Source organism: Scylla paramamosain, chromosome 6 (assembly GCF_035594125.1).
Source record: "Scylla paramamosain isolate STU-SP2022 chromosome 6, ASM3559412v1, whole genome shotgun sequence".
Classification (NCBI taxonomy): domain Eukaryota; kingdom Metazoa; phylum Arthropoda; class Malacostraca; order Decapoda; family Portunidae; genus Scylla; species Scylla paramamosain.
Window position 1 is genome coordinate 2,592,501 of NC_087156.1, and position 17,500 is coordinate 2,610,000.

General features: G+C 45.9%; 1 protein-coding gene across 5 annotated transcripts in view; it reads left to right on the forward strand.

The window, feature by feature from the left end:
- LOC135101211 (uncharacterized) overlaps positions 1 to 17,500 on the forward strand; it is a 158,859-nt gene that overhangs the window by 113,090 nt on the left and 28,269 nt on the right. For 4 of the 5 annotated variants that reach the window (XR_010269151.1, XR_010269156.1, XR_010269150.1 and 1 more), the window contains exon 4: positions 8,468 to 8,533. Coding sequence is in view for 1 of the 5 variants with exons in the window: in XM_064004824.1 (XP_063860894.1) it covers positions 8,468 to 8,533 (66 nt within the window). In the remaining 4 variants the exon portion in view is untranslated. Of the gene's footprint in view, positions 1 to 8,467; positions 8,534 to 14,587; positions 14,836 to 17,500 lie in introns of those variants that run through there. The other variant, XR_010269155.1, reaches the window with a different exon arrangement.

Sequence of the window (17,500 nt, forward strand, 5' to 3'; positions counted from 1 at the left end):
TCCTCCTCCTCCTCCTCCTCCTCCTCCTCCTCCTCCTCCTCCTTCACCTCGTGTCATATCAGTACATTACTTCTCCGCCAAAGGATCACGACAGGTCTGCTCCTCGCCACACATTCTCCCGCATGGACTTTCTTCTGATGCTTTTCATACCGCGCCGCAGCACTCGCCTCCAGAGTCCCGATGTGCACTGCTAAATTCTTCACCTCATCTCATCAGCGCTGGAGTGTCTACGCTAAGGTCAAGGATAATATTCAACCAGCCAGCAGCACTCACTCTACTGTGTCCTGCGTGTGCCCTCAACCTGAAGTCTTCGCATCGGCTGACAGTCTCTTTACTGAACTTGACACTGACGGATTCCCAGCAGATCAGAAACCCTAAGTCTGAAAGGAAAACGCCGCACACATAAGTGGATACAGCAAGTTGTTGACCCGTAGCCGTGACTGTGGCCGCATTGCACACTTCCCAATTCCTGTCATGTAGCAGCAGTAGTTGGTATCCGTCCCTCCCTGCGTCTGTTACGGCTTCATCTCTTCTTCCTCGTGAGTTCTTCCTGCGACATATTTCGTTACTTATTTTATTCTTTTTGCTTTCAAAAGTCGTCGTTATGTTCCTAATATTCTCATGTCTTTTAAGCTCATCTGTTCCTCCACTTGCCTCTTGTCTCTTACATTTTTCTTCTGCGTCTCTCTCTCTCTCTCTCTCTCTCTCTCTCTCTCTCTCTCTCTCTCTCTCTCTCTCTCTCTCTCTCTCTCTCTCTCTCTCTCTCTCTCTCTCTCTCTCTCTCTCTCTCTCTCTCTCTCTCTCTCTCTCTCTCTGGGATGCAAGTGCGAAAAAAATTGAAATAAACATGGAAACATTTTTACTCAACTCCTGGAAGCTGAGCGAGGAATTAATGAAAACCAAAAACCAACGCCATGAACCGCGACTAACAACTTTGTGTCACAGCAGCTCGCTCTCTTACTCTTCCTCGCACACAATATCTTACCATGTTCCCTTTGCCTCCTTCCTTCCTTGTGTCCTTCCTCCTCCACCTCTCACACAGTGCCTTTCCATATACCTCTTACTTCCATCCTTCCTTCCTTTCTTTTCTTCCTTCCTTCCTGCCTTCCTTCCTGCCTTCCTGCCTTCCTTCCTTCCTTCCTTCCTTCCTTCCTTCCTTCCTTCCTTATTTCCTTTCTTCCTTCCTTCTTCCTTTCCTTCCTTCTTTCGTTGCATCCTTCCTTCCTTCGTCCTTCCTTCCTTCCTTCCTTCCTTCCTTCCTTCCTTCCTTCCTTCCTTCCTTCCTTCCTTCCTTCCTTCCTTCCTTCCTTCCTTCCTTCCTTCCTTCTCTCTCTCTCTCTCTCTCTCTCTCTCTCTCTCTCTCTCTCTCTCTCTCTCTCTCTCTCTCTCTCTCTCTCTCTCTCTCTCTCTCTCTCTCTCTCTCTCTCTCTCTCTCTCTCTCTCTCTCACACACACACACACACACACACACACACACACACACACACACACACACACACACACACACACACACACACACACACACACACACACACACACACACACACACACACACACACACACATTGCCTTACCATATTCCCCTTGCTTCCTCCTTCCCTTCCTTTGTGCTGTCACTCGTGCACTTCCCAGAACCCTCCACTGTTTCTCTCGCACAACACAATTCCTTTACGAACACAACCCCAAGCTTTACGCACACTGACCCTTCCTCCCTTTCGTACAGTCCGTGCATCGCTCTTTACAAACCTTTCCCTTTTCTTGGGCATCACGTAAAGCCATGTTCTGAAACACTTCCGCGCCGCACCTCCACTACATTCAGATGGTTCTTGTCTAGATGAAGTGTTTTTTTATGGTTCTAGAAACGAATTAACAAGGTTTCTATGTTATTAAAAGGAGTGACCTTCTTGAGAACCCGACTAATCATCTCTGTAGTCTTTGAAAGTAGTCGGGGTGAGAGAACTAAACCTTTTCCGAATTCTGACATTAATTTCCTGCTCCCTTCACTACACTGTGCAGATTACTCGCCGTTTATCCACTTCACTTCTGTCCTTACATTCTTCTCCACGACATTCTTTTCTTCCCCTCCTCTCAAGTCTTCCACGCACTCCCCTAGACGCCTCCTCTCTGCCCGTTACTCACCACGTGTCTCTCGCGTCCCTGCAAAGTGTGTGTGGACGAGCGGCGCCCCATGAGATGTTGGTTCTGCTCGTTTTCTCAAGGGTTCCTCCGTCTGGGTCACCATTACAGGGCGCGATTGGTAGCTGGATGTGGGTCCTCCTCCTCCACCACCTTTTCCTCCTCCTCCTCCTCCTCCTCCTCCTTCTCCTCCTCCATCTTCTTTCTATCTACTGTTGAAGTTTAGGTCGTAGAAAAGTAGAAGGTGTATGGCCTTCGTGTGTGTGTGTGTGTGTGTGTGTGTGTGTGTGTGTGTGTGCGAACGCGCGCTTGTCAGCTAATTCATTCGCGTATTGAAGCTCTTTCTTTTTAATTTTTGCTTCATTTAGTTTCCAATCAACATAAATTTCTGTTTTTACTGTTGATTATTTTTTCTTTATATAATGAACTTCAAATACTCGTTTGATTTATTCTCTTGTTGCAATCAGTAAGAGAGAGAGAGAGAGAGAGAGAGAGAGAGAGAGAGAGAGAGAGAGAGAGAGAGAGAGAGAGAGAGAGAGAGAGAGAGAGTTGAGAAGGGTGGGTGTTAATAGAGGTGAACAAGGCAATGGAAAATCCTGCAGACAGAACCCAATTTGCGCATGTCTTGCCTTCCCTCTCTGCTTTAAAGTGCCTGCTCGCCGCCTTGCCGTGTTGTGGCACACTCATCCGTCTTCCCTTGCTTGTGCTTTATATGGTAACGCCTGTTTCACGCCGAAAGAGGGAGTCACCTGTCTTTTTTACCTCTTCGAAAGTTCCTTCAGTTCAGTGTTTAGTTTTAGATCTTTCTCTTCCTTTTTTTCTTTCTTAGCACTGATGAATGACAAAGGAGAGAAGGAGGAGAAGATAAGCGAGCGTTTTTTCATCCCCCACTGAGAGAGGAATCAAAGTCCGCGACGCCAATCCCAATAGTGGAGTGAGGAAAGCTGGATCCTTCCCTGCCTCTTCCTTCCCCAGTGGTGAACATTCAGAAGATGCCTGTCTTTTTTTGTTACTCACGCTGCGGAATAAGGATTTCGAATCAGCCTCGCGGTTCTTTCTAAAGGAGTCAGGAGACCATTTCCTTTATTGTCTCAGCGTTGAGGAGGAGGAAGGGGCTAGGAATTTAGTCATTCATACGCTAAAGAGTAAGGAATCCCAGCCTGGCTCCTCTCCCAGCAAGGCTTGAGGAGAACCCCTCCCTGCCTCTCCATTACCAGGTCTTCAGGGTAGTCTTGGGCAACCTGGTGCAGGTGCTGGAGTTAATCAGTCTGGCCCCGGAGAGGCAGGCTGCCGCGCCGCCCACGCTGGCTTACCTCGCCGTGCAGCGTCTCGCTGGGGTTTTGCTTCGGGCTGCCAATTAATTTCCCCAAGACGAGAAGAAAGTCTGGATTCCAGCAGATGAAATGGCCGGGACCATTTTAGGAGCCACGCTTAATTATTTAGGTAAAGAGGACGATCTGGGCATTAAGAGGCATGAAGGGAGGAAAGGAGACACTGAGAGACAATATGAAGAAGGAAGGACGAGATGAATGGAAAGGGAAAGTCTTTAAATTAGTATCTTGTCATTTCGTGCTGTGAATGTTGTTATAATGATGAAGAACTTCTGGCCTTGATGGATATGTTTAAGTGGTCGGCTGCGACACGCATGGCTATAGAGTGAGTGAGAGAGAAGCATTCAAGGCTGCAAATGAGAGAGAATAATGAAGAAGTGAGAAAAGAAAGGAAGGAAGCAGGAGAAAACTACCGAAAAACAGGAGAGAGAAAAATAGGCAATAGAAAGGACTGGAAGGAGAGAAGTGTAACAAGAGGAAAGGAATGTATCTAGGAAAGAAGAGAAAGGAAGGAAGAAAGGAAGGTAAATGGACAGTAGAAAGGAAAAATTAACCCACACGTATCGTTTTGTCATTAGAGTACAGACTGAAGTTGTTTTTTTTTTTTTTTTTGCAAGAACTGGAGAAGCGCAGCGAGCACGAAAGGAGTCTTCTAAGTTGCCTCTTTGCGAAAAGCAGAAGGCAATTTACTTCCTAAGACATCGTGATACTCATTAAAGGAGTTCAGGTCACAGGAAGGCGCACTGAGTATAGTCAGTAAGGCAGGGAGTCTGCACGAGGTGGAGAGACAAGTCTTTGTAATTTTGTTCATTTCATTGACGCTAAGAGTCCAAACTTTTTTTTTTCTTTCCTGTTGACACATTCTGATTGCTGTTCACTCCCCTCGTACTCGCCCTCGTGGTCACCTCCCCTCGCCGTGCTCCTCGTCTCCCCTCCCTGAGCGGCGCATCAGTGGGCGGTAATTGCTTCATTCCTGTGCGTCCCTCGCCCTCATTCTTGCTGGGGTCATCGCGCCGCGGTGTGTGAGTTTTGGGCGTGCTGTCACTCGTTGCTCACTGACCGTGCCTGTGACTCACTATTAGGCTGCTGGTACACGTGTGTGTGTGTGTGTGTGTGGTGGTCTAGATTGCCTAGAAGATATATTTAATGGAAAATATGGTATTGAAATCTCTGTGCTCAATAATTCACGAAATTTTTAACCTGTATAAACGTGTGTAAAGAGTGATACGTTCCCGTGGCATTGATCGTCATAACATGTTGAGTGTGCCTAAGTTTTCACGTTTTAGTAAATATTTCGTATTCTTATTTTATGTTTATATGCTGCTTGTTTGTTTTAATAAGTGTTTTGCAGATGTCTGGTGTGTTTTATAGTTTTGAGGTTCATATTTCATACTTTCAGTTTATTTTTGTGTTGCTAGGTTGTGTTTAAGATATGTTTTGCTTTTAGATGTGAGCAGCAGTTGTAATGTTTCAGTTAATATTTCGTATTTTCATTTAATTTTTGTATGTTATCAGATCTTTTTTTTTTTATTATTATTATGTTTTTGCTGTTTTTAATTTGTCTAGAGCTGGGCTTTATGATTTTGTTTTTATAAATTTTTGTTTGCGTGTCACGTTTTGTAATTGTATTGTAACTGTGGTCAATAAATTACCTGCCTATCTATCTGTGTACTGTATGTGTGTGTGTGTGTGTGTGTGTGTGTGTGTGTGTGTGTGTGTGTGTGTGTGTGTGTGCTAATCAAAAATACCTCCGTGTTATCGTCGCTGTTGTGATGAGCTTATAATTACACAACAATCTTGAAGGGAGAAGGAATGACTGAAGACAAATAATAGCTTAGTTTGCCCTTGCCCTGATTCGTGTCTGTGTGTGTGTGTGTGTGTGTGTGTGTGTGTGTGTGTGTGTGTGTGTGTGTGTGTGTAGGCATTCACGAGGGAATAAGTCATCACTTTTATCATCCCTCTGCAGTGTTTTGATCCCATTTTCGTCCTCCTCCTCCTACTTCTCCTCCTCCTCCTCCTCCTCCTCCTCCTCCTCCTCCTCCTCCTCCTCCTCCTCCTCCTCGTCTTTCTCTGCCATTTAATCGTCTCCCTGCAGTGTTTTCATAGCAGTGTTGTTTTCTTTCAGTTACTCGTTTTTCTTCCTCCTCCTTTTTCACTCCCTTACTCAGCACTCTTATCATTCCCAACATTCCTGAGCTTTCCTCTCCCTCCTGATCCCTCCTCTCCTTCCACCCGTCCTCCGATCCTCCTCTCCTGCCTTCACCCCCGAGCCTAGGACTTCCCGCAGGCGGTGACGCGATTCAACATCCGGAGATTTGTGATGCATCGAGACCACTGATAAAGGGCTTGTTGGTGGCCATTGATCACCTGTGTATGGTGCGGCAGGGTGATGATATGAGAGAGAGAGAGAGAGAGAGAGAGAGAGAGAGAGAGAGAGAGAGAGAGAGAGAGAGAGAGAGAGAGAGAGAGAGAGAGAGAGAGAGAGATGGGGGGGAGGAAGGAGGAGGGAAGGGAAAGGAAACAAAGAGAGCTATACAAAAAGGCGGCCCATATATGCGGGTAATGGAAGAGAAACGTGTGATTTGGAAGCAAGAAAATCACACTCCAGAGCACGCGCGCCTTGCCTTTTAAAATATATCTTTTTCTGATAACATCTGATAGAGGAGGAGTTCTAAAAGTTCCTTGATGCATCCTAGGTTGTTCACCATTCCGTGTTGAATAGTGATGGATTTTATTCCCAAACTCAGTCCCATTGTTGTGAATAAGTGAGGAAAACAGACAGGCAAACATCACGGTTTTAGGTCAGTACTTCCTGTAATCGAGGTGGAGAAGGTTACGTCTATATTCCCCATCTCCTCTTCCGCGTTGTAAACTTTCAGTGCAGTCTGCTTTTCACATCTTGTTGGTGCCGCCGCGTCCTGCCCTCACCGACCGCCCGGAGACTTGCAGGAGTGACTCGCACAAACAAGTGTCTCGGCGGTGCTAGCTTTGTGGGAGAGTGTATCAGGAGGGAGGGAGAAAGAAGGTTAGCCGAGGAGGAGAGCGAGTTGATTGGACCTGTTCATTGTTTGGCGGCACGTGTGTGAGTGTTCTTTAGTGACGTGCTGTTGTAAGTGTTTGTGGCGCGTCTTGGCTTAGCTGTGTGTAAGGGGTACGGCAGAGAGTTTGGTGTGTGGCGTATTGGTGGTTGTCGCGATGAGGCCTTGTTGGCTGTGAGGTGTGCTAAAGTGTGTGTGTGTGTGTGTGTGTGTGTGTGTGTGTGTGTGTGTGTGTGTGTGTGTGTGTGGTTGGAGGGGGGATGAGAGGAAGAACATCAGGGGGAAAAGATGAATAGAATGGACATGAATAAAGAAAAAAATAAATAAATAAACACAGCCGAGGAAAATAAAAAAAAATGAATGAGAGAAAAATAAGGCAGAAGACAAATGAATAATAATGAACAAAAAGCGAAGAAACACAACCAAAAACAATTAGAAAAGGAAAACAAAAATGAAAGGCCATTTAAAAGATAGGAGAAAAGGAAGGATGTGGAGGAAAAGAAAGGAAGAGAGATACAGACAGTAAAAATTACAAGAGAACACAAGAAAGAGAACGAAGGAGAAGAATGTCCCCTAAAAAAATAATATAAATAAATCGTTGATAAGTAAATAAAAGAGGATGATAAGAGAGACAGACGTGAAAGAGAAGTAGACACAACCCGGAGGAATTAAGATAAAGCAGTCGTGGAAAGAGGAGCAGGAGCAGGAGAGGAGTGAGCAGGGGAGACAGAGGCAAGACTGGCACGAAGAAGGGTAAACACGCGGAGAGCAGACCCGGTGAATGGAGCCCCGCCGGCAGGTAATGAGGGAGTGGAGGTGAAAAGCGAAAAGACCAAACAAGAAAACTCTCCGGTGACACTGAAGCTCCTCTGGCGGATATCAAGTAATTATATACAACGTTACGTGGCTACTCCTTCCCTCCCTGCCCCTCCCCCTCCACAAGGCGAGTGCGTAGGTGGGGAGAGAGAGAGAGAGAGAGAGAGAGAGAGAGAGAGAGAGAGAGAGAGAGAGAGAGAGAGAGAGAGAGAGAGCAGCCGGTGTCTGGAAATAGAAAACGGTTTATAATAGAAATTGGCTCTCGGTGGTTGCCCCTTTCCCTGATAACTGTTTTTCCTCACTTCCTCTCCCTCGTTTACTTCCCCTGTGCATTTATCTTTCTCCTCCTCTTCCTCTTCCTTCTTCCTGCACACGAGCAGACCCACAGGAGCAGCAGGCGCCCTCGCAACGCCTGGTGGTGCTTGATGACACTGCCTGGTGGGACTGCCGCTCTGTTCTGCTGACTCGCAAGACTTGTGCAAGGCAGCATAGGAAAGTGAGAAGGCTTCCCCCCACCACCCTTCCACCTCACACCCTGCTGCAGTGAAGAGTGAGAGGGCTTCCCCAACCACCCCTCCCCCTCACACCCTGCTGCAGTGAAGAGTGAGCAAGCTTCCCCCTTTCCTCCCCAGCTTATCCTTCCTCCCCAGCTTACCTTTCTTCCTCAGCTTATCTTTCCTCTCCAGCTTACTCTTCTTCCCCAGCATGTTCTGATTGTTCGTAAACTGTGCAAATCCTCCCTTTCTCCTCCTCCACCTCCTCTAAGCATTCCTCTCCCTCTCTCTCTCTCCCTTTCTCACCTCTCTCCTCCTCCCCGGTAACAAAGGTTCCTGTAATTTATTTATTTATTTATTTTTTTAAGTATTTTTATCATTCAGCTGTTGGTCCGGCGCTTCCGTCTTCGGGGTCAAACATTTTTGTGCGGAACGATTTTATTTGCAAATTATTAGACATTACAATGTGTGTGTGTGTGTGTGTGTGTGTGTGTGTGTGTGTGTGTGTGTGTGTGTGTGTGTGTGTGTGTGTGTGTGTGTTCCCAGTAATGCGATCAGTTATGTACGTGTGCTTTATCCCTTTTATCTTTTGTAGTTCAAGCTTGTTATATTTATTTACTCCAACGTTTATATATATATATATTTTTTCCCAGGTAATGTCCAGCGGTGTTCTTTCCTGACACGATCGTCCACTCATCGCGGCGGTAACAACAACGCTGGTGAGTAACAGTTAATACGCAACTCTTGAGTCGGGTTCCATCTTTCATCTTCACACGAAAAAATAATAAATGAATAAAATAAAAACTTTAAATTTCATATTTTGTTTCTTGCATTGCATTGCATTGAGTAGTGCAGTATACCGTAAGCGGCTTCGCAAGTGATAAATCCCAACACATATATATATATATATATATATATATATATATATATATATATATATATATATATATATATATATATATATATATATATATATATATATATATATATATATATATGAATGTATGTATATGTATATGCTGCTATTTGTTCTTCGTTTATCGTTCGTTTGTGATGATATTAAAGTAAATTGAAACTCGTGTGCAAGACAAGCAAACCTTCTCCAGGATATTCTGAGCCATCATAGCCACTGCTCATGTACTCGTGAAGCCAGTCCTTTCCTTCACGCGTTCCACACCTTTTAGTCACAATATGAAAGAGATGATCGGCCGTGCCTGGATTGCTGCAAGACCCACACGGCACAGTCCACTAGAGTCTCGGTGACCCATGGACTTTTTTAAGGCCCACAGTGGAGACCCAGCGGCACGGATGACTGGAGTTTGGGAGTGTTTGGGGGCGTCTGAGAGAGGGAGGGCGAGGCACCACCGCATGGCCACATGACACCTTGCCGTCGAAGGAGTGACGGAGGGTGTTCCTGAGTATGACAGTACCATGGTGTTGCTGGCGATGACCTGCGGTGCCTTGGGCTGTGCCGAGAGCTTCAGAGTCGCGGGAAGAGAAGGGGTGACAGGAAGGCGGGTTTCGTTGACGTGCGGGAGCTTTGTGAGGTGAAGGGGCGGCGTGGAGGTGTGCGCGGGAGACCTGAGAAAGAACTGATCCACTGTCATGACGGACGACCGAAGTTGGAATGACTTGTACCCCGCAGGCCACTGACCTAGTCCTGAGAGAGAGAGAGAGAGAGAGAGAGAGAGAGAGAGAGAGAGAGAGAGAGAGAGAGAGAGAGAGAGAGAGAGAGAGAGAGAGAGAGAGAGAGAGAGAGAGAGAGAGAGAGAGAGAGAGAGAGAGAGAGAGAGAGAGAGAGAGAGAGAGAGAGAGAGAGAGAGAGAGAGAGAGAGAGAGAGAGAGAGAGAGAGAGAGAGAGAGAGAGAGAGAGAGAGAGAGAGAGAGAGAGAGAGAGAGAGAGAGAGAGAGAGAGAGAGAGAGAGAGAGAGAGAGAGAGAGAGAGAGAGAGAGAGAGAGAGAGAGAGAGAGAGAGAGAGAGAGAGAGAGAGAGAGAGAGAGAGAGAGAGAGAGAGAGAGAGAGAGAGAGAGAGAGAGAGAGAGAGAGAGAGAGAGAGAGAGAGAGAGAGAGAGAGAGAGAGAGAGAGAGAGAGAGAGAGAGAGAGAGAGAGAGAGAGAGAGAGAGAGAGAGAGAGAGAGAGAGAGAGAGAGAGAGAGAGAGAGAGAGAGAGAGAGAGAGAGAGAGAGAGAGAGAGAGAGAGAGAGAGAGAGAGAGAGAGAGAGAGAGAGAGAGAGAGAGAGAGAGAGAGAGAGAGAGAGAGAGAGAGAGAGAGAGAGAGAGAGAGAGAGAGAGAGAGAGAGAGAGAGAGAGAGAGACACACACACACACACACACACACACACACACACACACGAAGGTGAAGCAGCGGAAGGAATACACAGCGGCACCTGGAAGGAGGGAAGGACAGGGAGGTAAGGAGGTAACGAGGGGCCCGGCTAGGCAACCTTGCAGGGGCGACACGATACCAACACTGCGCTCTTATTGTTCCTGCAACACTGGACGACCGAGCAGGAAAGATAAGACGCCGAAACACACACACACACACACACACACACACACACACACACACACACACACACACACACACACACACACACACACACACACACACACACACACACACACACACACACACACACACACACACACACACACACACACACACACACACACACACACACACACACACACACACACACATATACACAAACACACATCGTTAAGAATAGTAATTAATGGGAGAACAATTCTGGTGAAAGTTTAATAGTTATATGCTTCAAATATTGTTATCGCATTGCATTGAGATGCACTCGCATTTACTGCCACCCGAAAATGTGTGTGTGTGTGTGTGTGTGTGTGTGTGTGTGTGTGTGTGTGTGTGTGTGTGTGTGTGTGTTTCGGCGTCTTACCTCTACAATATACTAACGACAGGACATAGTGTAAGTTTATCAATCTTCAGAGAAATTTTCATCACTCCAGAGATAATTTAGTAAGAATTCTGCATCGCCAGTGAGAGAACACTCAGAAGAAACCGCTTAACCGTCTCCGTGGTCTTGAAAACAGTCCTCTTGAGAGAACAGAACCTTTGAGGAATGACTGGTGAGTGTCACGGGCGAGAGTGTCACGGTGCGGCGATGTGTCCAGTGTCTAGTGTTGCGGTGACGCTTGTACCGTTGACGAGACGTGTTGACTGAGGACTTGAAAACCATGAAATGCTCAGTGCTAGAAAGAAATTACTGTCGAAGGAAAGTGTTCAAATGTCAAAAGCAGTTAAAATCCACAAACAGTTCAGTCTCAGTGACGTTGGTGTTATACTCGTATTTTGCAATGCTCTTACTCCCAGATGCCAATAATACTGAGTGCTGTGAGTTTCCTGATAAAAAGCGTATCTCTCTCTCTCTCTCTCTCTCTCTCTCTCTCTCTCTCTCTCTCTCTCTCTCTCTCTCTCTCTCTCTCTCTCTCTCTCTCTCTCTCTCTCTCTCTCTCTCTCTCTCTCTCTCTCTCTCTCTCTCTGCGAAAGCCGTGGTCCCAACACGCAGCGAGTAATTGGATTCATTGTAGGAAGCAACCCATTACGGAAGTGAATTAGTTCGTCTTTAGTGCGAATGGAGTTGAGAGAAATTCGTGATTTTTATTAATTTCACACTTAACGAGGCGGTGCCTGAATAGCTGGAAGACTGACTGACGCCTGGAACCTGGAACTTGGTGAACTTTTTCATCGCTATCGACTCAGATTCCAAACGATGTTGTCTTGAAACTTAATAATGAAACATTTCACGTCTGCAGTAAGGCCGCCAGAAGGATGCATGAGGCACAGCACGTGATGGTAATGGGAGGAGCCCTCTGCTTGCAGGGCACAGACACTCGCCATGTTGCCACCAGTGTACATGATCTGCGACGCTGACAAGCAAACACTTATCCTGGTAAATACTTTCACGACGCACGGTGGAAGAGAGACGCCACCAACACTTTCTTCCGTCAGAAGGTTGATGTGGTAAAACACGATTGTCTCGCCAGTGTGTGGTGACCTCTTGTGGAAATACCTTTTACCCATCCCAGAGTGTGAATGTCTCGCGTGAAGCACTCGTCCTCGCTCAGTCCCGTCACTAACGTCGGTCTTTATCGGCGGCCGCCCACACCTGCTCAACACATCACACATTACCTTTCCTATAGTGTGCCTGTCTCCCGCGAGAAGCCTCAGTCTTACGAAATCACCATGAATTAGTAGGCATGCACGTGACATTGAACAGTCGGAACGACCCACATAAAGAGAAATGAATACAACCTTCTCCAGAAGATTATTTCAGGAGTGAAAGAAAGGCGACAGCTCCAGATGAAGTAGTAGCTGCTAAGCAACTCACTAAGATTGCCTTGCAAAACGGACGAGACATGGACGGTACAGAGACGGGACATGATGTTCTGGATACGGCGCGACATGGTTTGCTGTGAAGGGGCGGGTCACGGGCGGCGAGCGTGTGCCCTCAGCTCCACAAATGACACACCCCTCCCCCGGGTGTGTGCAGCGCGGAGTAAAATTAAACGAATGGACACAGCACTAAATACGAGAATCAGGTATGGATGAGTGAAGGAAGGAGTGACGGAAAGGATGAGGAAGGAGAAAATGATGACTAAGGAAGAAGATAATGCTAACTAAATTAGGTTGAGAGATTGGAGGAAATGATGCGACAGTGACGTTTAAAATAATGAAAAAGATGACAAATACAAGGGAGAAGGATGAAGACGAGTAAGAAATAGAAGGTAGTAATGCCACAGTTGTGAATATTGGCCTTTTTTGTATGTAAGAGGGACACAGGCCAAAGGCAATAAAGACGTTCAAAAAAAAAGGCCCATTAGAGTTCCTGTTCCCAAAGAAATGTCAAAAGGGCTATCAAAAAACGGAGGGCAAGTATCTTGAAACATTCCTCTTGAAAGAGTTTAAGTCATAGGGAGGAGGAAATACAGAAGAAAACGAAGTTCCAAAGTTTATAAAAAAAAAAAAAATGAATGATTGAGAATACTGGTCAACTCTTGCATTAGAAAGGTGAACATAATAGGGGTGAGAAAAAGTAGAAAGTCTCGTGCAGCTGGGCCGTGAGAGGAGGGAGGCATGCAGTTAGCTAGATCAAAAGAGCAGTCAACGTGAAAATAGCGGTAGAAGATAGCAAGATATGCACCACAGTGGCGACAAGAAAGAGGCTGAAGACAGTCAGTTAGAGAGGAGGAGTTAATACGACGAAATGGTTTTGATTCCACCATGACTGAAAGTATTAAGCTGGTGATCTCAAGAATCATTACTTGAACTCTTTCAAGAGGGAGGCTTCAAGACACTTATCCATCTATTTTTGGTGATCCCTTCTGTTTTGGGGACTGGCGCCTCAGTGGACCTTTTTCCTATGTCTTTTGTTGCCCTTGGCCAAAAAAAGATGAGCCTAATACATGAAGCAAATAATAAGATGATGAAACTCTTAATAAGTTGAACATTATGAAGCGCTGCAGTGACGAACCTGAAGCGCGGAGCAAAATGAGAATAGAACCATGAAACTCCTGCAAGACGCAAGCATCAGTTTACCTCCAGAACGAAACAGGATATTGGTTTCTCCGAAGTATTTTACTTTTAACTTTTTCATTGTGATGCCACGACGGTTTTCTTCAATATTTTAAAACACCAGTTGAGAGAGAAATGTTTTGATGTTTGTTGCGATCACCACTCGTTCTAGATTATGTTTTACCTCTCCTCTTCTGTACTGCTTTGAGTTTAGATGAAGTACTTGCCCAGTTGATAATGCTTGTCACTGCTGGATCAGATGAGGAGCTTGGTATGTTGGTAGCGTGAAGGACCGGTAGTGAGCTTGGTATTTCTGGTAGCTTGGAGGTAGTGGTATAAGTTGATATAGTTGGTGTGTGCGTGTAAAAGACACGTATGATGATCTAATAGTAGAAAATAGAAGAAAATAGTAGAAAATGTACACATTTGATTGGAGACGAGATTGTAACGTGACGATTGATTATTCTCTTTCTCTCTAAAGTGATATGAAATAATGACTGAGGAGCGTCTCTCAAGACTAACTGTGACTGAGCGGAACTGAGTGAGAGACCAAGACTGAATGCTTGTGACTTTGTGACTGACTGACTGGGATTCGACTGAATGACTCGCTACCATGTGGGCTGTATTTATCTGAGCTAAGTGGATCACCTTTTTGGTTTTGGAGAAAGAAATTACCAGTGAGATGCCATGAAATGAGGGGGAAGGAGCCAATAGGACAACTCGTTATTTTAGCCAATGACCAGCCAGAAGGACTGAGAACAAACACAGGTGTTTTCCCTAAGGACTGGAAGTGGGTGTGAAATTCCCTTGAGAGGCAGAGAAGGAAGATAAAAAGTTAAAATAAAATAGGATAGCTGGACATGGGCACACGTGGGATGAATATATGAACACACGCATGTAGGATGGTATTAGTGATATTGGTGGTGGTAGTGGTGGTGGAAGTGGTGGTGGTGGTGGTGGTGATGGTCTGGGTGCTGGTGCTGGTGGTGGTAGTGGCGGTATTGATGGTGGTGGTGGTTTTGGTGGTGGAAGTGGTGGTATTTATGGTGGTGGTGGTGGTGGTGGAAGTGGTGGTGGTAGTGGTGGTGGTGGTGGTGGTGATAAGAGAGAAACAGGATGCGTTGCGATGATAAGCACGTATTGTGAAATATTGTAACCTTTCTAGATGTGTGTGTGTGTGTGTGTGTGTGTGTGTGTGTGTGTGTGTGTGCGCGCGCGCTTGAGATTTGATGATGATGTAGCAACAGCTGACACATCACAGCCACCAGGAAAGATTCCCTGCTCCTTCAAGCCACTGAGGGCCAAGCCAGTCACCAGAGATTAATTGCATCATTTATAAGTAATGTATTGCTAGTAGGCAAGAAGTGCTGTATTGCCAGTAGTCGTGAAGCTCTGTATTGGCAGTAGGTGTGAAGCTTCGAAGGAAGTATGGTTAGGCGAAGGCAGCTGGTTGCCGGCTGCCTTAAATCTGTCAGGTGAGTAACGCGATTCGGTTGTTTATAAGCCACACTTGGATGTTCCTGTGTCTTTGTTCTCTCAATAACAGTTTGCCTGCACCTGAGTCATTCACGCGCATAAATCACCTCTATGCAGGACAGCTTCTTATTACATCTGATATTTCTGGAAGTGTTTACACCACCTCATCACCAGCCTGCCTCTCTTTTTACCCTGCTATCCTTCATTAAAAAGATTGAGAAGTCTTGTTTTCTTAATATTAGTACTCTTACCATGACGCTGCAGGATGTGTGGGTGACGATGAGGCGATGATAACGTGGTCGTGGTGGTGTGTTCCATGGGTGCCGTCGTGGTCATTATTGTGTTGGTGTACATACTGAAGGTGAGCGCGGCCCTTCCAGTAATACTCCTGGCAACACTTTCTGATAACTTCCCCTCGTGCTTGATCCTCAGCCCTCTAATTATCGGTAAATCAAATTCATTCATCATACAGTGTACGTACCTTCCCCAGCCCGTTCCTTCGCACTTTTCTTCCTGCTTCTCCCCTTCCTTCTCCCCTCGACACATCACATGGGGGTGTTTCCCTCACTCTCGACCCCTCCTTAAGAAAGCTGAGAGGTCCCTTTCCTGTTAACAGCGAGTGAGGGAGACGCCGCCAGGATACAGAGGTTGCTGTAGCGAGCAGTGCTGGGCCAGGACTTCTACCCGCAAGCGTGGTCCGGTCGCTCCTTTCCTTCTGTTGTGCTCGGTCCCGCTTCGACACAGCAGTGGGATGCCTCCACATGATAGTTCCACTTTCTACCCTGCAAAGCCCCCGTTGCTTTTTCCTGCCGAGTTGCTTTCGAGAACAGCACCAATTTTCCGGCGAGTTTGTGTGTGGCGTGAGTTTGCAGGGGCGCGGTGTCCTCTGGGGGACGTCGCTCCCTCCGGGATGCGGCAAAGCAACGCGGTGAAAAGGTGATCAAAGGGTATTACACACACACACACACACACACACACACACACACACACACACACACACACACACACACACACACACACACACACACACACGGTAAATACAAACTCTGTGGTTTAGTAAAACCATGGATTTTAACACATCCACGCTTCTGACAGACTACTTGCTTCAGAACAGTTCCTGTAAGCTGAGCAGCAAGAGCAGCATCCCTTTAGAACAGCTCACTAAGTCACCTTCCCCCTTCCAGCCTCTCCCTCCCCTTCCCCAACTCTCTACCTACGCACTCTTTCGCTTTTATCCCTCAAAACACACATTCCCTTTCCCTTATTTACCTCCTCTATTTACTCCGTCTCTGTCTCCCCCTCTCTCTCTCTCCCCCGTACCCTCTTCTCCCTATCTCTTCTTACTCACTCCCACGCCTCCCAAGTTAAAAGCCAGTAAGCCTGAGGGTCAGACACGAAAGACTTGGGGATGAGGGTATTCGCTTGCGCATCTTTCTCTACTGGGAACAAGAAACATCATTCTCTCTCTCTCTCTCTCTCTCTCTCTCTCTCTCTCTCTCTCTCTCTCTCTCTCTCTCTCTCTCTCTCTCTCTCTCTCTCTCTCTCTCTCTCTCTCTCTCTCTCTCTCTCTCTCTCTCTTATTGCCGCCTGAAGTGCTTCCATGATCCTTTGTTAGTGTTCTTATTAGTCGTCATGCTTGTGTGTCTGTCTGCATTTTTGTGAGTCTGCTTGTCTGTCCGTCTTCCTGGCAGCGTACTATGCATGTATGTATGTATGTGGTGGTAGTAGTAGTAGTAGTGGTGGTGGTGGTGGTGGTGGTGATGGTAGTAATAGTAATTATAATGGTAAAGAATTTATGTGGTAAATGTAACTTAAAGGCTAAAAATATAGACATGGGTACTGGAGTGGGGAGGGAGCAGAGATATTCAAGTTGCATATACTAATAAATTTTATGATATCACATCATTACACGTAATTGCATGTTACGTTTAGAATGCTTAATTACAAGAACTTACATGCTACAAGGCGGAAGGTAAGTGTAGGGTGTGTGTGTTAGTGTGTGTGTGTGTGTGTGTGTGTGTGTGTGTGTGTGTGTGTGTGTGTGTGTGTGTGTGTGTGTGTGTGTGTGTGTGTGTGTTTGTAAGTCTGCGTCTTTCTACCTTCTTGTCTGTGTGTACGCACACGCGCACGCGCTCGCGCGAACACACACACACACACACACACACACACACACACACACACACACACACACACACACACACACACACACACACACACACACACACACACACACACACACACACACACACACACACTTTTAGGAGATGATCTTCAAGAGCGACATAAATAGAAAACTCATTACCGTACTTCTCCTCCTCCTCCTCCTCCTCCTCCTCCTCCTCCTCCTCCTCGGCTATTCAGCAGACCTTCTTTAATTTGGAGGAAAGTGACGAATAATCAAGTCAGTCTATTAAAAGTCCTTAGGAAAAAAGTAGATTCTAAAGACTCTTCTTTTTTTCCTTCATACATTTGCGCTATTCCTCTTCATTTTCTATTCAGGCTTGTCTTAAAGCTTCAGCTTGATAGACCTGGCCTTGATGCTCATAAATATATTGAATTCTGTTGTACAAAATGTAAAAGAAAAAAAAAGGTAAATAAAATATCATTATCAATATCTTTTTATTATTACAATTATTATTATTATTATTATTATTATTATTATTA